This window comes from Mobula birostris, chromosome 6 (assembly GCF_030028105.1).
Source record: "Mobula birostris isolate sMobBir1 chromosome 6, sMobBir1.hap1, whole genome shotgun sequence".
NCBI lineage: Eukaryota > Metazoa > Chordata > Chondrichthyes > Myliobatiformes > Myliobatidae > Mobula > Mobula birostris.
In genome coordinates this window covers 150759614-150784485 of record NC_092375.1, presented here as the reverse complement: position 1 = coordinate 150784485, position 24872 = coordinate 150759614, and the positions used below count along the sequence as shown (strand labels likewise).

General features: G+C 39.9%; 1 protein-coding gene across 7 annotated transcripts in view; it reads right to left on the bottom strand.

The window, feature by feature from the left end:
- LOC140199474 (serine/threonine-protein phosphatase 6 regulatory ankyrin repeat subunit C-like) overlaps positions 1-24872 on the bottom strand; it is a 163069-nt gene that overhangs the window by 92907 nt on the left and 45290 nt on the right. For all 7 annotated transcript variants that reach the window (XM_072261620.1, XM_072261626.1, XM_072261622.1 and 4 more), the window contains exons 2-6: positions 24732-24815; positions 22238-22316; positions 19736-19806; positions 11589-11789; positions 9982-10069 (exon numbers count right to left, since the gene is read on the bottom strand). In XM_072261620.1, the coding sequence (XP_072117721.1) occupies positions 9982-10069; positions 11589-11789; positions 19736-19806; positions 22238-22316; positions 24732-24815 (523 nt within the window). The remainder of the gene's footprint in view (positions 1-9981; positions 10070-11588; positions 11790-19735; positions 19807-22237; positions 22317-24731; positions 24816-24872) is intronic.

The following is a 24872-nucleotide window of genomic DNA, read 5'->3' as shown; positions in this document are numbered from 1 at the left end:
TTTGTGTTACAATTCCACCTTCTCAATATACAACTCGCAGCCTTCATTAGTGCCAACAAGTTTGTCAACTTTCCCAACTGAAGCTATCAGAACATTATTTTCACTTTAATTTTCAGCGCATCTTTCACTATTACTCATGGGTCCTTTGTCTTTCTCATGCTGTTTAACTCCCACTGTTTTGTCCCATAACTGTCGGTACAGATCGTGCACACGCCCAGCAAATCCACAGCCACTTCCAGGACAGCGACGACACGCGGCGCATGTGGAAGGGCATTTAGGACTTATGCTGGTGATGCCTCCCTCCCAGATGCGTTGAACAACTTCTACACTCGTTTTGAGGCGGAAAGTGACGTGGCAGCGAGGAAGACCACCCCTCCTCCAAACGACAAGGTGCTGTGTCTTACCCTGGCTGATGTGAGGAGAACCCTGTGCAGGGTCAACCCACAGAAGGCTGCTGGACCAAACAATATTCCTGGCAGTGCTTAGAGGATGCACAGCCCAGCTAGCAGAGATTCTCACTGACATCATCAACATCTCCCTGAGCAGCGCTATTGTTCCTATGTGCTTCAAAGCCGCCACCATCGTCCCCGTGTCGAAGTCGTCTTCAGTGTCCTGCCTCAACGACTACCATCCCGTTGCACTCACATCCATCATCATGAAGGGTTTCAAGAGGCTCATCATGAGGCACATAAAGACCCTGCTGCCCCCCTCACTGGACTCCCTGCAGTTCGCGTACCATCCCAACTGTTCAACAGACAACGCCGTTGCCATCACCCTCCACCTGGGCAAAAAAGACATGTATGTTCCAATGCTGTTCATAGACTTCAGTTCAGCATTCAACACAATCATTCCTCAGAAACTGATTGGAAAGCTGAAACTGCTGGGCCTGAACACCTCCCTCTGCAACTGGATCCTAGACTTCCTGACTGGGAGACCTCAGTCCGTCCGGATTGGAAGCAGCATCTCCGACACCATCACACAGAGCACGGTGGCCCCCCAGGGCTGTGTGCTCAGTTCAATGCTGTTCACTCTGCTGACCCACGGCTGTGCTGCAACACACAGCTCGAACCACATCATCAAGCTCGCCGATGACACAACTGTGGTGGGTCTCATCAGCAAGAATGATGAGTCAGCATACGGAAAGGAGGTGCAGTGGCTAACAGACTGGTGCAGAACCAACAACCTGTCTCTGAATGTGCACAAAACAAAAGAGATGGTTGTTGACTTCAGGAGGACACGGAGCAACCACTCTCTGCTGAACATCGACGACTCCTCTGTAAAGATCGTTAAGAGCACATTTCTTGGTGTTCACCTGACGGAGAATCTCACCTGGTCCCTAAACACCAGCTCCATAGCAAAGAAAGCCCAGCAGCATCTCTACTTTCTGCAAAGGCTGAGAAAAGTCCATCTCCCACCCCCCATCCTCACGACATTCTACAGAGGTTGTATTGAGAGCATCCTGAGCAGCTGCATCACTGCTTGGTTTGGAAATTGCACCATCTCCGATCGCAAGACCCTGTAGCGGATAGTGAGGTCAGCTGAGAAGATCATCGGGGTCTCTCTTCCCACCATTACAGACAGTTACACCGCACGCTGCATCTGCACAGTTAACAGCTTATGAAGGACCCCAAGCACCCCTCATACAAACTCTTCTCCCTCCTGCCATCTAGCAAAAGGCTCCAAAGCATTCGGGCTGTCACAACCAGACTATGTAACAGTTTCTTTCCCCAAGCTATCAGACTCCTCAATACCCAGAGCCTGGACTGACATCAACCTACTGCCCTCTACTGTGCCTATTGTCTTGTTTACTATTTATTGTAATGTCTGCACTGTTTTGTGCACTTTATGCAGTCCAGTGTAGTTTTTGTGTTTTTTTACATAGTTCAGTGTAGTTTTTGTATTGCTTCATGTATTCCTCATCACCATCTGAAATTCTGCCATCAGTAATTGTGCTATTGGCAAATGGTGTTGGAGCTGTGCCTAGCCACACAGTCATGGGTGTGGAGAGAGTAGAGCAGTTGGCTAACCATACATCCTTGAAGTGCCCCAATTCTGATTGCTAATGTGGAGGTGTTATTTCCGATCTGCACAGACTGATCCGCACCTTGTTCCACATGTGTGCTTAGCCCCTTACTCTACTTGCTTAACACCTATGATTGTGTGGCTAAGCACAGCTCCAATTTCATACTGAAGTTTGCTGATGACACCACTGGTTGCAGACCAAATCAACGGTGGTGATGAATTGGCATAGAGGAGGGAGATGGAAAATTTGGCTGAGAGGTGTCATAACAACAACTCTCACTCAACGTCAGCAAGACCAAGGAACTGACTGTAGACTTCAGGAGAGAGAAAAACCAGAGGTCCATGAGCCAGACCTCAGAGGATCAGGGATGGAGAGGAGTAGCAACTTTAAATTTGTGGCTGTTACTATTTTGAACCCAGCACGCAACTGCAATTGCAAATAAAGCACAGCAGCACCTGTACTTCCTTAGGAGTCTGCAGAGATTTAGCATGACATCTAAAACTTTGATAAACTTCTATAGCTGTGTAGGGGAGAGTGTACTGACTGGCTACATCCTGGCCTGGTATGGAAATACCAATGCCTTTGAACAGAAAATCCTACAAAAGATAGTGGATTTGGCGCAGTTCATTATGGGTAAAGCCCTTCAACCACTGAGCACATCTACATGAAACGCTGTTGTAAGAAAGCGGCATCCATCATCAGGGATCTCCACCTGGCCATGTTCTCTTCTCACTGCTACCATCAGGTAGAAGGTACAGAATCCTCAGGACTTGCACCACCAGGTTCAAGAACAGTTACTACCCCACAATGATCAGGCTCTTGAACAAACAGGATAACTATTCTCTCTTGCCCATCCACCGAGATGTTCCTACAACATATGATTTCACTTTAAGGACTCTATCTCATTATGTCATGTTCTCATTATTTATTACTATTTAATTATATTTGTATTTGCACAGCTTGTTGTCTTCTGCATTCTAGTTGATCTTTCACTGATCTTGTTATAGTTGCCATACAACAGATTTGCTGAGTACACCCGCAGGAAAGTGAATCTTAAGGGTTGTATATGGTGACATACATACTTTATTAATAAAATTTACTTTGAACTTTACCTCAATGCATTGTGTAATGATTTGATCTGTATGAATAGATTTGCAACACAAGCTTTTCACTGTATTTCAGTACATGTGACAATAATAAACCATTTCTAATTCCATTTATTCAATACTGTCTCTGTTCAGCTAAAATAAATTATTTCACACTTCATACTAAGTTATGGCTACTACCTGTTTACTCATAGGGCACAGCAGCTTTCTTTCAGTCTTTGACTATCCCCCTCCCTGCATACCTTGTTACCAAGCTTAGTGTGTGTCGGGTTAAATTTCTATAGACAAGAGTTCAAAGGTCCAATTTAATGTCAGAGAAATATATACAATATACGTCCTGAAATGCTTTTTCTTCACAAACATCTACAAAAACAGAGAAGTGCCCCAAAGAATGAATGACAGATAAATGTAAGAACCCCAAAGTCTGCCCGCAGCTCCCGCCCTCCGACACGGAAGCAGCAGCGAGCAACAATTCCCCCCCCCCTTTATTAATTAAAGAGAAATAGCCCTAGTATTAACTCCTGGTAAACACCTCTCTCTACTGCCTTCCTATTACAAACACAACTACTTTATCACTAATGCATTTCAGCTAACTTCTTGGCCTCATTACATATGTCCTCTTGATGCCAAGCACCTAAATGGTGTTATCCAGTCTTTTATTTGCAACTGCCAAAAACACGTTCTGAAATTTCATTTACTCCATTTCCTTCATCAAAGTATTATTAATTTAAAACATCCATTAGTCTTGCAAGACCATGGACCTGCGCTTGGAAAGTCTTCACTCTCCAGGGCGCAGGCCTGGGCAAGGTTGTATGGAAGACCGGCAGTTGCCCATGCTGCAAGTCTCCCTTCTCCACGACACCGATATTGTCCAAAGGAAGGGTATTAGGACCCATACAGCTTGGAACCAGTGTCGTCGCAGGGCACTGTATGATTAAGTGCCTTGCTCAAGGACACAACACGCTGCCTCGGCTGGGGCTCGAACTCACGACCTTCAGATCACTAGTCAAATGCCTTAACCACTTGGCCACATGCCCACATATTATTAACTTCACAAAAATTCAGTTAACCAAATACATTTTGTCCTTAACAAATCCCTAGTGGGCCTCTTTCATTAATAGGCACTTCAAAGTTGAATTTTTTGTTCAATACGTACATTTAATAGGTACATTTGATGTTTCCAAAAGCTAACCCACAACCAAAGTTAAACTATCTGACCCTGGTATGTTTTTTTAAAAATAATACTTTGAACATTTTTCATTTTCTAGTCCTCATTTCTGCTGCATCTTGAGAAGATTGAAAAATTATAATTTGTACTTCTGTAACCTCCACTCCACTTCCTTCAGAAACCTCAGATACATCCAATCTGGACCTGGTGACGTGTTTAATTTGACTATAAACAAATTTCCTAGTAACTTCTACTATTCAGTTTTAGCCCTTTCCTGTATCTCTATTATTTTTTCTTCTACCAAAATTTTCACAACACGTTATTCTGTTACAAAAAGACCAATGCCAAAAATTCATTGAATAATGCTATGTTGCTTTTTGCTCTCATGCAGAGATCATCTTCTTTATTCTTCCTCTGCTCCATGCCTACATTAGACTTTAAAATTCCCTCAACGGCTATTCTATTTTTATGCTTTCTCTTTGCCCATTTCCACTTCACTTCCCTCTTAACGTATTAAAGATCTTTATCAGGACAATATGCCACATCAACATTATTCAGTTCATTTTTTATTTGAAGATCAGGTATTCAGGAGATGCTGCTGAAGAAACTTTGATGAGCTAGTTCAGTGAATCTAAGGACACAAGTTTTTAAGTAGCACCAGTTATATAGATACCTTAATGGCACTAAGCTTCCTGAGTGCTATGACTTATGAAATACAGACAATAGAAAATCTTTGAGGGCTTCAACATCTCTCAGTGAACTCAACATTTTTATCATCTTCATCTCCCTTCCCTCTCTACCAAACCCCATCCCAATGAAAAATTTATGGAGCTGTCCTTTATGCAACCTATAACTTAAAGGACAAATAAACGTAGACACTGTAACCTAAGTGCTGTAATCTGGATTTAAAAAACTGATGGGGGAACACAGTGGATGAAGCAGCATCTGTAAAAGCAAATAGACAAGTCAAATTCAGAACCAGGTTTATCATCACTGACATGTGCTATGAAATTTGATGGTCTAAGGCAGCAGTAAGACATAAAAATACTCTTAAAATAAATGCAGGAGAGGAATAATGAGTCATGTTTATGGATCGTTCAGAAATCTGATAACAAAGAGGAAGAAGTTGTGCCTAAAATGTTGAGTGTAGGTCTTTAGGCCTGTGCACCTCTTCCCTGATGGCCGTAAAGAGAAGAGGGCACGTTCCTGAGGGCGAGGAATACTGAGGGTCCTTAATGATGGATATTGCCTTTTAGAAGCACTGCTTCTTGAAGATGTCCTCAATAGTGGGGTGGGTTCTGCCTGTGATGGAGCGGGCTGAGTCTGCAACCCTCCACAGCCTCATTTCATCCTGCACATTGGAGCCTCCATACCAGGCAGTGAAGCAAAGTAGTCAGAATGCTCTCCACCATACATCTGTAGAAATTTGCAAGTGTCTTTGGTAACATACCAAGTCTGCTCCAACTCCTAATGAAGTAAAGCCATTGCCATGCCTTCTTCTTGACTGCATCAATCATGATCAATGTCATTTCTGGACTTGTGCAGGGTCTAAACTCAAAATGTTGACTATCCCCATGCCTCTACAGGCATCGATCAAATAAATGCGCTCCTTCAACAGTTTGTTTTTTGGTACAAATAAAGGTTTTACACTAAAATTTAATGTCAGAATGATTTTCTCACAATGTTATATTAAATGGATAGTTATTATTTGAAATATGGATTTGATTCATATTTCTTTTATTACTAAATTTTTCCTGGAAAACACAGTAGATACAAAGAATATCCTTTTTATGTCTTTGATTAGAGTACTGCACAGATGCAGAAGTGTTCCCGTGCAAGTTCCATGAGGAGCTTTAAAAAGCCAGTCGTTTTTTCAGCAGGAGTCATTCACTGGAGTACTGCACAGATGTAGTAGAAATATTACCGCAGAAGTCCGATGAAGAGCATTAAAAAGCAGCAAGTTTTTTCCAGGGGGAGTCACTGACTGAAGTACAGCACAGACGCAGGAGAAGCATTCCCATGCAAGTCTGGTGAAGAGCTTTCAAAAACAGCGTTTTTTCAATGGCAGTCGTTGATTAGAGAGCTGCACAGACATAGGAGAAGCGCTCCTGAACAAGTCCAGCGAAGAGCTTTAAAAACCCAGTCCCTATACAAGAGAGGGACAGGTTACCCCGCTATCCGAAGGTAGAGTGTTCCTATGAAACCATTCGTAAGTCAAAATGGTGTAAAGCGAAGAAGCAATTACCATTAATTTATATGGGAAAAATTTTTGAGCGTTCCCAGACCAAAAATATAACCTACCAAATAGCACATAAAACCTACAATAACACTAACATATAAGAAAAGCAGGAATGATACGATAAATACACAACTATATAAAGTAGAAATAACGTATGTACTGTGTCAGTTCACTCATCAGAATCGGGAAGATTGATCCAAAACCAATTTGTAGAAAAAAATCAGCATGTACATGGATGCGCACACACCTGACCGCACAAGGCTTCATGGTCATGGTAGTCTTTTTCAGGGTAAACACAAGTTTAAAGCGGGCAGCACACATCAAAGTTGCTGGTGAGCGCAGCAGGCCAGGCAGCATCTCTAGGAAGAGGTGGAGTCGACATTTCAGGCCGAGACCCTTCGTCAGGACTAACTGAAGCCTTCAGTTAGTCCTGACGAAGGGTCTCGGCCTGAAATGTCGACTCCACCTCTTCCTAGAGATGCTGCCTGGCCTGCTGCGCTCACCAGCAACTTTGATGTGTGTTGCTTGAATTTCCAGCATCTGCAGAATTCCTGTTGTTTGCGTTTTTAAAGCGGGCGTCTTTTTTCATAAAAGCAAAAATTCTCTTTCGGTTAGCGAAAACAGGTACTAATGTATAACAAGGATAACAAAGTGGCTGAAGTTTCTGGGAATAGTTCACAAGGCACAGAATAGATACATCCCAGAGAAGCAGTTGTTCTCAAGTGGCAAGGCAAGGCAAGGCAACCACAGCTGATAAGGAAGTTGGGTGATTGGGAAACTTTTAAAATCCAACAAAAGGCAACTAAAAAAGCTATAAGAATGGAAAAGATGAAATATGAGGGCATTCTGGCCAATGACAAAGCAGGATACTCGAAGTTTTTCTCATTTATTTTAAGAATAAAAGGGACGTGAGAGTTGATATTAGACCACTGGAAAATTATGATGGTGAGGTAGTAACAGGGGACAAAGAAATGGCAGATGAACTTTATAAATACATGCTTCAGTCTTTACTGTGGAAGACACTACTCTTTGCCAGAGGTCTGTGAGTGTCAGGGAGGAGTGAGTGCCATTGCTATTACAAAGGAAAAGGTGCTAGGCAAACTGAAAGGTAAATCAGCTGGGCCAGATGGACTACATCTCAGAGTCCTGACAGAGGTTGCTGAAGAGATAATGGATGCATTAATCATGATCTTTCAAGAATCACTTGATTCTGGCATGGTCCCAAAGGACTGGAAAATTGCAAATGTCACTCCACTCTTTAAAAAGGGAGAAAGACAAAAGAGAAGAAATTATAGGCCTGCTAGCCTAACTTCAGTGGTTGGGAAAGTGTTGGAGTCCATTATTAAAGACGAGGTTTCTGGGTACTTGGAGACTAATGATAAAATAAGCCAAACAGTTTGCAACAGATGTAAATCTGTGAAGAGTAACTTGTCACATTCATTTTGGTCATGTTGTAAGCTTTGTGCATACTGGAAAAGTATTTTTCACTGTTTCTCTGAGGCTTTTGGGAAGCGGTAGGAACCAGACGTGCTCGTAGCCATCCTTGGAGCAACAAGCTCCCTATCTTCAGCCAATATGTATGAAAAAAATGGCTGTATTGTTTGGAATAGTGATTACTAAGTTAATCTGCAAATGTGGAAAATGGACTCTGTGCCTACGTACGATCTGTGGCTGAGAGAACTGGCAAATACTTTACATTTGGAGAGACTGAGACTATACAATGAGGACAGAGGGGACATCTTTGAAAGGATATAGGGCCCTGTATTAGACTTTCTTACAGGGTGAGGACTGAGGTTTTTTGGTGCGGTGCACCTCTGCTGTGTATGTTTACTTTTGCCTTTATATTTTTCTCCCTTTCGCTGCTCAATATTTAATTTGATTTTGTTAAGGTCGTGGTTTTTGTGGATGAGCTGTATTTTTTTTGTTTTTTTGTTTGTTTGTAATAAACAAAAAGGGAAAAAAAAGACAAACAGCATGGCTTTTGTAAAGGGAAATCTTGCCTGACAAATATGTTAGGATCCTTCAAGAAAGTAACAAGCAGAGTGGATAAAGGAGAGTCAATGGATACCATTTACTTAGATTTTCTGAAGGCATTTGATAAGGTGCCTCACATGAGGCTGCTTAAAAAGATAAAATCCTATGGTATTATAGGAAATATACTGGCATGGATAGAGGTATGATTGACAGGCAGGAGGCTGCAAGAGGGAGTAAGGGGGCCTTGTCTGGTTGGCTACCAGTGACGAGTGGTGTTCCTCAGGGGCCAGTACTAGGACCATTATTTTTCACATTGTCAATGATTTGGATGGTGGAATTGATGAATTTGTGGCAAAGTTTGTGGATCATACTAAGACAGGTAGAAGGGTAGGAAGTGCTGAGGAAGCAATGCGATTGCAGCAGGACTTAGGCAAATTGGAAGAATGGGCAGATGGAATGCAGTGTTGGGAAATGTATGATAATGCATGTTAGTTAAAGGAACAATAGTGCAGTCTATTATCTAAATGGGGAGAAAATTCAAACATCAGAGGTGCAAAGGGACATAGGAGTCCTTGAGCAAGACTCCCAGGAGGTCGAGTCTGTGGTAAAGGTGGTAAGTGCAATGTTGGCATTTATTTCAAGGGAAATAGAATATTTAAAAAAGCAGATAATGCTGAAGCTTTTTAAAGACACTAGTCAGGCCGTACTTGGAGCATTATCAATAGTTTTGTGCCCCATGTCTCAGAAAGGATGTATTGTCATTGCAGAGTCCAGAGGAGGTTCACGAAGATTATTCCAGGAATGAAAGGGTTAACATATAAGGAGCGTTTGGCAGCTTTGGACCTGTACGCAGTGGAATTTAAAAGAATGTGTGGGAATCTTATTGAAACTTAACGAATGTTGAAAGAACTAGATAAGATGGATGTGGAGAGGATGTTTCCTCTGGTGGAGGTATCCAGAACTAGAGGGCTCAGCTTCAAAATTGAGGGACAACCTTTTAGAACAGAAGTAAGGAGGAATTTCTTTAGCCAAAGAGAGGTGACTCTATGGAATGCTCAGCCACAGACTGCAGTGGAGACCAAGTCCATGGGTATATTTAAAGCGGAAGTTGATAGATTCCTGATTGGTTGGGGCATCAAGGGATATTGTGAGAGAGCAGGTGCATGGGATTGAATGGGATCTGGGATCAGCCATGATGAAATGGAGTGGACTCGATGGGCTGAATGGCCCAATCCTGCTCCTCTGTCTTACCGTCTAATTCTGACTTTCTCTTTCACCCATTTCATCACAGTGATCAAATAATCAGAATACAGAAAGATCCACCCCCCAAAAATGGGCAAAAATAGATATGGAGAGCATAAATATCAAAAACAAAAGACCACCTTTGATCCACAATTAAATGATGCATTAAGTACATAATGTAAACAGTCTAATCATTCAAAGGCATAATTTAGAGAAAAACATTCCTTACCTTTAAAAGCAGCCCAATGCAAGGCTCTTCTGTCCTTCTTATCAAAAGCATTAATATTGGCTCCTTTTGCTAATAGGAGATTTACCATCTTGGGAAATAAGGGAAGGGAAGGGGGGGGGGGAAAAAAGCAAAAAAAAATTATAAAGGAAAACTATTGTATTGTAGAATCCTGAATATCACCATGAGCTTGATCTCCTGAAAATAATTTTCTAAAGTCAGATGATATAACATGTCAAGACAAAACATTATGCTGAAAAGAACTCCCTGGGAAACTCAACCAGCATGATATATAAAAGGTGCTATGAACGCCACTGCAAACAAATTTGGTTAGTATGGAGGTTACCAAAAGTTAAAAATTCATTTTGAAATAAGATGCCAAAGGGAATGGCATTGAAAATAAACCTCAAAATATGAAGCCAAGACAACACACGTCATGGAGGAACACAGTATGGAAACAGGCCCTTCTGCCTAACAGGTCCATGCCGACTACAGTATCCTCCCCACTAGTCCCAGTTACCCACATTCAGCCCATAATTCTCCAAGCTCTTCCCCCCCATGTACCTATATCTAAGTGCCTCTAAAATATTGTACTTGTATCCATCTCAACCACTTCCTCAGGCAGTTCATTCCAGGTACTCACTACTTTCTGTATAAGGAAGTTACCTTTCAGGTCTCTTTTAAATCTATCCCCTCTCATCTTCTGTCCATACCCTCTCATTTTGGACTCCTCAACTCTGCAGAAAAGAATACAATTGTTCACCTTATCCATACTCCTCTTGGTTTTATAACTTCTTTGAGGTTACCCCTCATTATCCTATGCTCTAAGGAATACAGCTCCATTGACAAAGATGTAAATTCTCAGGACCTCTCTTGAAATCCATTATTTTCTCCATTACTCTTCCTAATCTACCAGGTTCCACATTCCAATCTTAAAAGTGGAATACCATGTATCTTGCCCCTTTTCCTCTCTGTGAAAAAGATAAATTAACAAGTCAACTACTTGTGATCCATTCGTCTCTACAGCATCTTCTTTTAAGGACTCGGTGCCTCATTTTTAAAATACTCTTCTACTCACACCACACATGCTCTTTGAAGAAAACTTGTGTACTCTTTTTATCCTGCCCTTTATTACCATTAGAGATCATTTTATAGAACGACTCCTCCAGTCCTCTGGATTTTCAGTTTGCATATATGCCAACATTTACTTTTAGATGAATACTGTCTGCTGGTAAAATTTCTTAGCTTTAAAGTAGAGCCTTTGTCTTTTAGGATTATACTCTGTTTTCCTTTAAATTTACAACAGTGATAAAATACTAACTTTTGTTTGCTTAAGTCTTCTGCCTTGGAATATTTTACAACATTAAGCAAATCAGATATTCCATTTACTTTCAGGATTGAAGATTATAAATGATTTGTAGGCCAACACACACAAAATACTGGACACACTCAGCAAATCAGGTAGCATCTACAGAGAAAACTAAACTGTCTACTTTTCAGGTCTTTGAAGACAAGATTTTAGATACAACAGGCTTGAAAATCAATTAGACAGCAAGCATTTGAGTTCCTGTCAAAAGCCTCCATTTTACACACACACATATTTAACATACCTCTACATGTCCATTGAGAGCAGCATGATGCAAAGCCGTCCTACCTCCTCTATCAGATACATTGACACTGCTGAGCAATGGAATGATTGCTTCTGCACATTTAATTGCCTTTTTGGCAGCAGCCACATGCAAGGGTGTCTGCCAATTTTTGTCACGGGCATTGACATCTGCAGAATGTTTGATCAAAACACGAACTGCTTCCTGAAAAAGAAATTAGAATTTCTGATGTACAAAGGTGACTAAAACATGACATTGTATCTCGCAGGGTCATACAAATACATAACATGGAAACAGGCCCTTAATCCTGCCAACTATCAACACCCATTAAGACTAATCCTACATTTAATCTCTATTTTGTTCTTTCTCATCTATTGATCTGTATAATTTCTGTCATAAAAAATAATTACTGGGATCACTAATTTTCCTTTTACAAAAAAATCTTCCAGCTACTCACTTTTAATCAAAATTTAATTCAAGCAAAGCAAGGAAATAGAAAGCTTACAAGACAAATATTGGTTCACCTCTGATGGCTTATGCCATCTATCCGCAGAAGTTCACTGCTTCAGCAATATCTTTCTCCACTATGATATCCCAATCTTATTGGCTATGACTGGCAGTTCCAACATAAACAACCGACATCTCAATGTGCGCGCATGTGCCAAGAGCATAGTCATATTTGGAAAATCAAAATAGTTGCTAGATTTCTCATTGAGTTCAACAGTAGGGTCCACTGCAATTCCCTGTTATACCTGGGAATCCCCCTTCAGAACTTGAGCTAATCTAGACACTGCAATTGAAACCCCACTGATTTCATTCCAATTGCACATTAGGAAGAAAGGAAAAGATTTTTTTTGTGATTTTGCTGTAGTTGAATGCTATTAATTGATTAGAATTAACTTAAACAAGTAATTTAATTTTTTTCAGAATGTTAGACACTTAAACTTTGGTACAGTATTCCAGAACCACTTTGATCTTACTCAAACAAATTCCAGAATCCATTTTATTTTGCTCTTTGTCACACTCCCAGATTTCACATCATCATAGTTTTATACAACAGTTCCAGTACACTCTGTTCAAAGTAAAATGTTTTGATTAACTGCGTTTACAACCTAGTGTGGCTTAAACAGTGGTGCCTTAATCAAATTATTAAATACATTTAATGTAATGAAATTCAGATGACCGCTGGCATGATTATAAATTTGCAAATGAGACCAAAAGTAGTGTGTTGCTGGATAGTGAAGAAAGTTGTCTAAGGTTATAACAGAATCTAGATCAACAAGGACAGTAAGCAAGGTAAAGCAGATAGAATTTAATTTTGAAAACTGTTACATGATGCAATTTGTGAAGTGATGCAATTTGGGAAGTTAAGCCCGGCCAGGACAAAGAGTGAATAGCAGAGCCCTGAGGAGTGTTATTTAACAGTGAAACCTCGAGATACCAGGAGACAGTTCCCTGAAAGTGGTGACACAGCTAGACAGATCTAAGGTCTGCATGTCTTCCTCGGCTGAAGCATTAAGTATACAGGAGTTGGGATATCATGTTGCAATTATACAAAGTTGGATCTGGTCACCATACTATAAGAAGGGCCATAAGACATAGGAGCAGAATTAGGCCATTTGGCCCATCGAATCTCAACCCAATTCTTCTGCCTTCTCCCCGTAACCTTTGATGTCCTTACTAATCAAGAACCTCTCAACCTCCACTTTAAATATACCCAATGCCTTGGCCTCCACAGCTTTCCGTGCAAGTGAATTTATAGATACAGCACCTTCTGGCTAAAGCAATTTCTCCACATCTCTGCTCTAAAAGGATGCCCCGGTATTCTGAGGCTGTAGCATTCATTTCAAGAGTACGAGAATACAAAAGCAAGGATATAATGTGGAGACTTTATAAGGCATTCAACAGACTGCATTTGGAGTATTGTGAGCAGTTTTGTACCCCTTATTAGACAACAAAGAGATGGTTTCAGAAAGCAGAGGACGGCTAGTAGATTTCTTCAAGTTAGTGGACTGGGCCGTGTTCAAGGACTTACCTGTGGATCTGAATGAATGCACGCACCAGGGTTGTTACAGACTCTATTAAAATGGTTGTAGGTAGTCATAGCCATACTTTATTGATCCCGGGGCAATTGGTTTTCGTTCCAGTTCCACCATAAATAATTAAATAGTAATAAAACCATAAATAATTAAATAGTAATATGTAAATTATGCCAGGAAATAAGTCCAGGACCAGCCTATTGGCTCAGGGTGTCTGACCCTCCAAGGGAGGAGTTGTAAAGTTTGATGGCCACAGGCAGGAATGACTTCCTATGACGCTCTGTGCTGCATCTCGGTGGAATGAGTCTCTGGCTGAAAGTACTCCTGTGCCCAACCAGTACATTATGTAGTGGATGGGAGACATTGTCCAAGATGGCATGCAACTTGGACAGCATCCTCTTTTCAGACACCACCGTCAGAGAGTCCAGTTCCATCCCCACAGCATCATTGGCCTTATGAATGAGTTTGTTAATTCTGTTGGTGTCTGCTACCCTCAGCCTGCTGCCTCAGCACACAACAGCAGACATGATCAAAATGGCCACCACAGACTCGCAGAACATCCTCAGCATCGTCTGACAGATGTTAAAGGACCTCAGTCTCCTCAGGAAATAGAGACGGCTCTGACCCTCCTTGTAGACAGCCTCAGTGTTCTTTGACCAGTCCAGTTTACTGTCAATTTGTATCCCCAGGTATTTGTAATCCTCCACCATGTCCACACTGACACCCTGGAGGGAAACGAGGGTCACCAGTACCTTAGCTCTCCTCAGGTCTACCACCAGCTCCTTAGTCTTTTTCACATTAAGCTGCAGATAATTCTGCTCACACCATGTGACAAAGTTTCCTACCGTAGCCCTGTACTCAGCATCATCTCCTTTGCTGATGCATCCAACTATGGCAGAGTCATCAGAAAACTTCTGAAGATGACAAGACTCTGTGCAGTAGTTGAAGTCCGAGGTGTAAATGGTGAAGAGAAAGGGAGACAAGACAGTCCGCTGTGGAGCCCCAGTGCTGCTGATCACTCTGTCGGACACACAGTGTTGCAAGCACATGTACTGTGGTCTGCCAGTCAGGTAATCAAGAATCCATGACACCAGGAAAGCATCCACCTGCATCACTGTCAGCTTCTCCCCCAGCAGAGCAGGGCGGATGGTGTTGAACGCACTGGAGAAGTCAAAAAACATGACTCTCACAGTGCTCGCTGGCTTGTCCAGATGGGCGTAGACACGGTTCAGCAGGTAGACGATGGCATCCTCAACTCCTAGTCGGGGCTGGTAGGCAAAATGGAGGGGATCTAAGTGTGGCCTGACCATAGACTGGAACAGCTCCAAAACAAGTCTCTCCAGGGTCTTCAATGTCCCTACAAGTTTCTACAGAGTCTTCCCCAACCAGAAGCCCTGGATAAATCATGAGATCTGCAATCTGCAGAGCACTCAAGTCCGGTGACTAAGAAAGTTACAAGAGATGCAGGTATGATCTCTGGAAAGACATCTGATGGGCAAAGTGGCAATTCCAGACTAAACCTGAATCAACAAAGGATGCTCAACAGTTACAGCGGGGTTTGAATGCTATCATCTCTTATAAAGTAAAATCAAACACAGTACATAAGGGAAAAGCAGGGCTTCACTTCCAGATGAGTTCAATGCATTCTAAGCTCATTTTTACAGTAAAAACATGGAGGCATCACAAATTCAAACAGCCCCAGATGATACTGTGATTTCAGTCTCTGAGGCCCAGGTGCAACCAGCCTTCAAGAGGATGAACCCATAAAAAGCATCCAGCCCAGGCGAGGAACCTAGCCAAGTACTAAAGACCCATGCTGATCAACTGGCTGGACAGTTCACTAAGATATTTCACCTCATGCTTTGGCAGTCTGAGGTACCCATCTGCTTCAAACAGACTTCAGTTATATTGGTGCCTAAGAAGAATACAGTAAACTGCATCAATGACTATCATCCAGTAGCATTTACAAACAGTGATGAAGAGTTTGGTGATGAAACATATCAAATCCTGCCTGAGAAATGACTTGGATCCACTCAAATTTGCCTACCAGAGCAACAGGTCCACAGCAGATGCCATCTCATTAGCTCTTCACTCAACCGTGGAACATCTGGACACAAAGATGCATACATCAGGATGCTCCTTATCAACTACAGCTCAGCATTCAATGCCATCATCCCCACAAAACTAACCAATAACCTTCAAGACCTTAGCCTCGATACCGCCTTGTGCAATTGGATCCTTTGATTTCTCTCTTGCAGACCCCAGTCAGTTTGGATTGGCAACATCTCCTCCACAATATCCAACAACATAGGTGCACCACTAGGCTGTGTGCTTCGCCCCCCTTACTCTGGTCACTTTACAGTTATAACTCAGCACAGCTCCAATTGTTACATACCTCATGTATGTCTTGTGACTGTCTTATGACCATGATGTAACTCAGTGTCTTATGAGCATGATGTAATGGTCTTGTGGAGGTCACATGATGTAATTTTCCCGCCAGTGAGGTCACATGATGACCTGTTCTCAACAGGTATATAAAGGAGACCCCTGATGTGACGCAGTTAGTTTTCATTTTAGTTTTGTGTTAGATACTCTGTTTTGCTGCGTATTCAGCTTATGACGCAGTTTTGTTTTAAAGTAGAGTTCTACTTTCTATTGTAAGTAGTATTGGAGAGTGAACACCTTACCAAAGTACAGGAATTCGCCAAGTCAAGTAAAGCCGATATCATTTGGTGGTTTTGGAGATGATCGACCTTTATTGAATCTTCGTTCAAGGAAAAGTGACCTGCAACTGAGATATCCCCTGCTAAAGTAGGAGGGATAGTGCAGTATCCATTCTCCAAAGGAAAAGGTCAGTTCCTTCAAACCGTTTTATTTCCGTCGTTGTGAATCCTGTGGACAAGGCAGGTTCCGGCTGGGATCAGCAGTAACGTGACATCTTCAAGGAATTCTTTACTTCAGGAAAGTCTCTCCTAATTGACTGTATAAATCTCTTGGACTTTCGAATTTACCATTCTAAGAACTGTGTTCGAATTTACCACTTTAAGGACTGTTTATGCATTTACCCTTTTAAGAACCGTTCCAGAGTAGCTGTATAACAGCTAACTTCCGGTTAAGTCAGTCGTTTAAATACATTTCACTATTTTTTTGAGCAGAGTTTAATAAATGTTTGTGTTTTATAAAACCTGACTCAATTCTATATTCATTGTTGCCAGTCATGTGACACAATGTCATATTTAAGTTTACTGATGACACCACCGTCATAGGCAAAATCAAAGACACTGACGAATCACCACGTAGGAGGGAGATTTAGAATCTGGCTGAGTGATGCTACAACAACAACCTCTTACTCAATGTCAGCAAGACTAAGGAGTTGATTATTGACTTCAGGAGAAAGAAACCAGAGCCAGTCCTCATCAGAGGATCAGAGGTAGAGGGGGTCAGCAATTTTAAATTCCTCGGTGTTATCATTTCAGGGGACCTGTCCTGGGTCCAGCACACAACAGCAATTACAAGAAAGCACAGCAGTGCCTCTACTTCCTTAGGAGTTTGTGGGGATTCTGCATGACATCTAAAACATTGACAAACTTCTACAGATGTATAGTGGTGAGTATATTGACTGGTTGAATCACAGCTTGGTATGAAAACACCAATGCCTTTGAATGGAAAATCCTACAAAAAGTAGTGGATTACGGCCCAGTCCAACATACATCACAAAGGTCATGCTCTCTTCTCACTGCTGTCATCCGGAAGAAGGTACAGGAGCCTCCTCACACTACCAGGTTCAGGAACAGCTATTACCCCTCAACAATCAGGCTCTTGAACCAAAGGGGATAACATCACTCAACTTCACTTGCCCCATAATTATAATGTTCCCAAAATCTATGGACTCACTTTCAAGTATTTTTCATCTCATATTCTTGATATTTATATATTAACTATTATTAATTTGGATTTGCACTGCTTGTTGTCTTTTGCACACTGTTTGAACACCCAAGTTGGGAGGGCATTCATTGATCTTGTTATGATTATTATTCTATAGATTTATTGAGTATGCCTGCAAGAAAATGAATCTTAGGGTTGTATAAGGTGACATACATGTATTTCCATAATAAATTATTTGAATTTATCTAAGAAAAGATATGCTGGCATTGGAGAGGGTTCAGAGGAGGTTAGCAAGAATAATCCCAGGAATGAAAGGGTTCATGTATGGGGAGCATTTAATGGCTCTAGGCCTGTACTCGCTAGAATTTATAAGGAGGGGGTGGAATTTCAATGCAACTTATCAAATAATAAAAGGCCCAGGTAAAATGGAAGTTTTTCTTTATATATAGTGGGAGAGTCTAAAGATATGATCAAGCTCAAGAGTAAGCAAGAAAGATTCACAGGAACTCTGCCCAGACTGTAAGGCTTAAGTTACAAGAAGAGTTTGGATAGGCTGGGACTACTTTTCCTGGAGTGAAGAGGACTGAAAGATGACTTTGTAGAGCATTATAAAAACATGAAGAGCATGGATAAGGTAGATAGTCAGAGTGTTTTTACTATGCTAGGGAAATTTAAAAGAAGAGGGTGTAGGTTTACACAAAGAGACTTAAAGGGGATCTGAGTTTTTCCACATAGTGCAGTAGACTTTTGGAACAAGCCACCAGAGCAGGTGGTAGAAACAAATACGACTGCAACATTTAGAAGTTACTTGGACAAGTTCCTGGGTAGAAAAGCTTTAGAAAAAGGTCAAACACAGACAAATAGAATTAACATACATTAGCATCTTGGTGGGAATGAACAGATTGGGGTAAATTACCTTTTTCTGTGCTCCATAACTCTATGAACCTATGGTTACCTCTCATTAGATGACTTTCATAGAATGGCAACTTGCAAGGGATTAAGAATGCCTTTGGGAGAAACTGGATTTAGAGTTAATTTAAATCCATTACATAAATGGCTATTTGTGATCCACATCCAAATTAGAATGTGATTTCAATAAATTAATACTCAACATTGAATTTTGAAAATTAACAGCTATTAAAGCATTTTACAATTGGTTGATAAATCCATTGTAGCCTCAATTGCTAAGTATTAAACAAACTTTTGCATTGAGAAGACTATACTCTGAAAAATACAACTCATTGCCCTAAGATCAATGTGATACTGAGGAAGGATATAGCTAAAACTGCAATTTTCAGTGATGTTTCAGGCATTACAAAGCCTGTCACAACTTTCATTCTTTGCAGTTTAAACTATATGGTACCATCAATAAAAGTGTTTTTTCTTTGAACTGATTTCAAAATATTTAGTAATTTTACTATGTGAGAATGAACAAAAACAATCAGTGTAGCAAGAAAAACTTAACTCTGTTATATTCTTCCTCAAGTTATTGGAGGGAGCATAAAATGCAGAGTTAAGTCTTCGTCTAGGTAGAAGACTTACCATGGTCTTCTACGTAAATCCTCATTCCCACATTTTTTTGCAGTACAATATTGATCAAAACACAATTTTTAACAGTGAATGAAGCTATTTTGTTTTGGTTCATACAATTATCAATGGCTGAATAAAAGAAACTGGGTGTATCACTAGATTTGGAGATATCTGAAGATCATTTGTGTCAGAGCAGGTAATATGAATATAATGGGAAATACAAATTATGTTAGAGCTGGTTAAGTTAATGCATTTACTTCTGACTGTAACATTAGTTCTTCATCATGGTTTTACTACAATTAATTTGTAACTGCACAATGGCAGTAAATATTTGTGATCTTGTGATTGATTGCCCTTCTCGAAATAAAACTTTATAATCCATAACTGATCATGATTGAGCTTTGAATTCACAACTGAAATCATATGAGTAGCACAATTTCAATTTTTACCAAAATAATCACCCAGTGCTGTGAAACACATGACTGTAAGAAAGGGAAAGCAGCCTCAATTTTTACAAAAAGTAAAGCAAAATAAATAAATATTATTTAAAATGAATATTTAGTAACAAAGTTTGTAGATACTAAATAAATCAATCAACATTCTATAATTTAATTTTTATTTAATTATGCTTCTCAAATCTCCCTACAAAATATGTACCAAAGAACAGTCCTAAAAATGTCAAGTTGTAAAACTTACATCTTTTTGTGAAGCAATGGCACGATGCAGTGGAGTTAGCCACATATTATCCTTAGCATTAACTCGAGCTCCTGTAGAATAAAAATGACAAATAACTTGATCTAGTGCCTTGATAATAAATAGAAGCACTGATTAAGGTTTTTCCTGAGTGCACTGCATTCAGGATTCTATTATTTCTTCTTGTTGTACAAGAGTACAACAAATCTTAACGTTTTTAATATATGGATAAGTGACATCAACAGAAAATTCATGAATGCACTATGCAAACCTGTGGGGGAAAAAGAAGTTTTAACCAGCTGTCTTTAGACAAATACACAAATTCTGAGAACCTTACAGAATCCACTGAAACAAGAACTTACTCATCCAGTGGTGTATTACTTTCCAGCGAGGTTCACACATACATCCTCTAAGAGTTCACGTTGAGCTCTGGTGCCCACATCCTCACAGACAGATTATATTTTCACATAAACTGTGCTTACTGACCTAGCATGGTTCTTGGTCTGTTAGTGCCTCAACCACCCCTGCCCTATCTCTATAACCTCTTGAGCAATGTGCACCTCTAATTTTGGATTTTACTCACATGCTGAGAGTCCCCTAGTCATGCAAGGGCCTCATTTTTGTGAAATGTCTACAAATTGAATTTCTCCAAGTTAGAAACAATTCCCTCCAAAATTGTAACATGGAGTTGTTAGGCTTAACAGCCCTAGACTGGGAAAGGTCAGTATAGGTGATAGCAATTTTTACCAGCAAGTGAGCTGTGACAAATGTTTATCTGAATGCAGCCCGGGTGAAATGATGGGGATGCTGACCTACTAATCAGTTACAAAAATATCAGCAGTTCAATTTTTTTTTAATGTGCACAAATGACAAATGGCTCAGAGCTCATAACATTTGACCTTATCTGAAGAAGAGTCTGGAAAAATCACAGGCTTTTACTGGGAATTTTCTTGGTATTATTTTCTGTTGAAGAGATTTGAGTACTATACCCGAGAGCAGAGTCGGGGAGAACTTACATGAAATCAGATTTTCTTAAATCAGGTCTTCCATCAACACAGAAGCACCATGTACCTATCACTGAGCAACAAAAGTCACAGACTGCTAACCAAGATTTCAACTGCCTGTATTGCAAGTTTTAACATTCCTCCCTAAAATTGTCCATTTTTGTCTCCCACATTCTTTATTAAAACCTACACGGACAAAGATTTGGATCACCAGTTCTAATATTTAAGCAACTTGCTCTCAATCTTCTGATAAAATTGTTTCAAGATGCGTTGAGACCTTTAATTTTGTTGAAGATGCTATGTAACTGAAAATTGTTTTTGTGTGACTTAAGAGGAATTCACCTGAATAGATGCAAACATTTCCAACTGAAAACCAGAAATTCCAAGGCAGAAAAAAAGGCTGCCTCACAGGATCCATTACCATGACCCAACTCAGTTCCAAAACATCTCCTATAATAATTGCCTCAAAATATAATTGTTCAGCATTTTTCTCCCCAGTGCAATTAAAATTGACTTGAAAACTGCAACTGAGGTCATCCTATTCTTATCTTTCATACTTTGGCCACTCCCCAATTTCATAGCTAACAAATCTCCTCCCTCTGAGATTTCCCAGTATTTCCAGGATTCTTGATATTCTTTAACCTAATACTCCAAAGCTTCTTCAGAATATTTCTAGCTCCCAAGCCCTTCAATCCCCAAGTTCCAAAGCCCCCAATTACTCCCAAGTCCCATAGCACTCTATTGTCCAATGTCCCAGTCGTCAGACATTTACCTTACTTATACTGATACCAGGCCCCAATCCTCAATCAACTCTTTTCTCTGGCCTCAATCCAAAAGTAGTACATTTTCCATTCAATAGCACCTCAGACAGGAATACCAAAACAGAAATCAACCATTTTACATTCCATTTGGTTCACAATTTCTAGACCAGCTCCCATTTGTCACGGGCCAATCATACTTTTAGGATATCTTAAACTCTGTATTGCGAAGTAAATATTATTAAAGTCAACATATGGGCAAACAAAACTAAAAATTTGCTTAATAAGATAAACAGATAACTTATTTTTACTGTCCATTAAAGAGTCAGAAAAGAGAATTGTTTGATCTTGAACTATCTACTGCACTACTAGGGCATCAAAGGTTATGGGGAGAAGGCAAGAGAAAGGGGCGAGAATGATAATAAGTCAGCCATGATGGAATGGAGGAGCAGACTCAACATGCCAAATGGCCTAATTCTGCTCCTACGTCTTATGGTCTTAGTAATACAAAGATATGGCAATAGGTTTCCCCCCCATATAAACCTCAGATTTTCTCCATTAATCTGATAAAATAAAAAAAACACATCAAATAAAACAAATCCAACAATTCCTTAATTTTTCATGAGCACCATTTTGAATCTATACGAAATTCTACTCTATGTTTACATCCAAAAACAACTTAAGTTTGTTACTTATATTCTCATTTGGTCTTCAGAAATAAGCATGCAATCCAATGAGATTACCTGACAGGATAAGGAGTTCAATAATTTCAGCATCACCCAGGTAGGCAGCCGCATGGAGTGGTGTCCGTTTCTCTGAATCCTTTTGGAACAAAAATAACCCCAGTAATAACACGCAGTGCACTCTTTAAAACATTATTAATAAATAATGAAGTTGTGATTGTATCCATGACAAGGACTATACCTGGGTGTCAGGCATTGCAAAACAGTGGCTCTACATAGTGTGTCATCCAAAAGTTACTCATTTTAACTACTTAAAAAATAAAATGTCCAATTGACTTCTTAGCCAAATCCTGAAATCATATCGAAAAGCACAAAGAAACAAGGCATGCAGGAATTTATACTTCGTGTGCTCCCCCAAGCATGCTGGACTAGATTTATATTTATATTTATCTTTTTTTTTACATTTTCTTTTCTCCAATATCTGAGAACTGGCTGGACAAACAGAGTACTTTGTGAAAACCAATTGCATGCAGCAAGCTTGCACTAATAACAAAGGAGCTAAAAGGTTTTTTTTTGTTGAAGTTGATTTGATGACGTTTTACCCAGGATCTCAGGAGGACTCCCTGACCTCTTCTCAACACAAAGCTTTCCCAGTCTTTTGTCAGACACAAGAAATATTTCAATAAATTATTAAACCTTCTGTCCAGGTGCAATGATCAATACTTATGATCTGATACAGTAAAAAAAAACAAGGCTTTCACCAATTGCCAAATGAATTATGGTAATTGGGGGTGAAGCAAACATTACATTTATATATAATCTCACCATGCCCTCATGACATCTTAAAGTTAATAAATTATTTTTCAAATAAAGGGTAATAATTATTTTTGCACAGGAAGTTCAACAAACAGTTCATAAGATAAATTCTAAGCAGCACTTCCTCAGTATGGTATAATACCAACATTAAAATGACAAATCTTGGGAATGAAGAGTGAACTCACAGCTCTCTTAGCTCAGACAAGAAAGCTCTTAACTAAGTCAAATTAACAGGAGTTCATCCACAAAGATCAGGGTGTTCAGACAGGAATAGTTTCCTATTCAGCAAATCGGTTAACCAGGGATCACACAGCAACATGTGAATTTGACATTCATTGGCTATTGCTGGATAGATGTGTGTTAATATAGGTTGAGTGCTCCTTATCCGAAATTACAAAATCCAATTTTTTTTTTAGCACTGACATGGCATCACAAATGAAAAATTCCACAAGGTGCTGAAAAGGTTTCCAGGCAATGCACAGGTCTCTGCACACCACATACAGTTCTGAGAAGTGACCTTACATATGTGATGAACAGAAGTTAATGCAAAATAGAAAAACAATACATAAAGTGAACAATGAAGATCTCAATTGTGTATTGAAAAAGTGGATTCAGTGGAGTGAAGGTATGCCACTTAACAGTATGATTATGAAACATGCAAATATCTATCAGGCAAACTGAAAATTGAAGGCAAATGTTTCATGTACAATATGACTAAAAATATATGAAACTACACCCCTACACCCGCCATCGTAGTTTTTGTGGAACAGGTGGCTGTTTCAAATCAATGTGGATATGAAGCCAATCGTAGCACTGGAACCCAGTAATAGAATCAGTCGGAGGCAATCACTCAACTCCGATACAGTCTGTGGACAACTCAGCTTCGTCACATCAGACTGTGCTACAACTGCAGACTGTTCATTCTGTGAGCTTCACACCAGCTATACACAAGTCGTATATGTAACATAAATGGATTCTGAGTTTAAACTTGGGCCCCATCCCCAAGGTACCTCATTATATAGATGCAAAATTCCAAAATCTGAAACACATCCAGCCCCAAGCATTTCTGATAAAGGATGTTCAACCTATACTATATGGCAATTGGATTGCTGGCTGTTACATCCACTGCACCAAGACGACCTCCAATGCTGTACTCAGCAGTAAATAATATTCATTCAGCAAAGGCAAATTGACCAGCATGCAAGTCAACAAGAAAAACATGGAAAATAACAGGGCATATTAATTGAACAGGATCTTATGTCACCCTCTTCAGATATATTGAACAAACTAATTCCCAGGCATAAAACACTGGCTTTATCGCCCTCAAGCAGTGTCTCCATTAGGTACAGCATTACATGCAAATGAACTGTGTGCACAGTAGCTTGGGCACAATAACCTCTTATATACAAATAAATAAGTTCATTCATTAGATCCACTTGTTGCAAGGCTATCCATATGCATTGATGCAAATAAGCTTTTAACATCCTTCGAAAATTTAAAGAGAAATCTGACCAACAGTATTTTCTTAAATATATAGCCAATCTTGGGATAAATCATGTACATCAGGCAAATATAACGAATGAAAAAGTCTCAGGTCTGGTCAACAGATGCAATATTGTTCAGTTAGTTGAACTTGCCCAATAATCATTGCCCCAATCCAAAACATTATTCCATGAAAGAATAGCATTTGGTCAAGAAACAGGTTTTCAGTTTAAAAAAAACCTTTTAAGTGACTTACCAAAGCATTGACATCTTCCGTTTTATAAATTAACACACGTACTTCTTCAGAATCACCACTAAATATTGCGCGGACCAACGGAGGCTAGAAGAAAAGAAAAACTGTTAGTAGTTCCATTTCATGTTATTCATTTTATATATA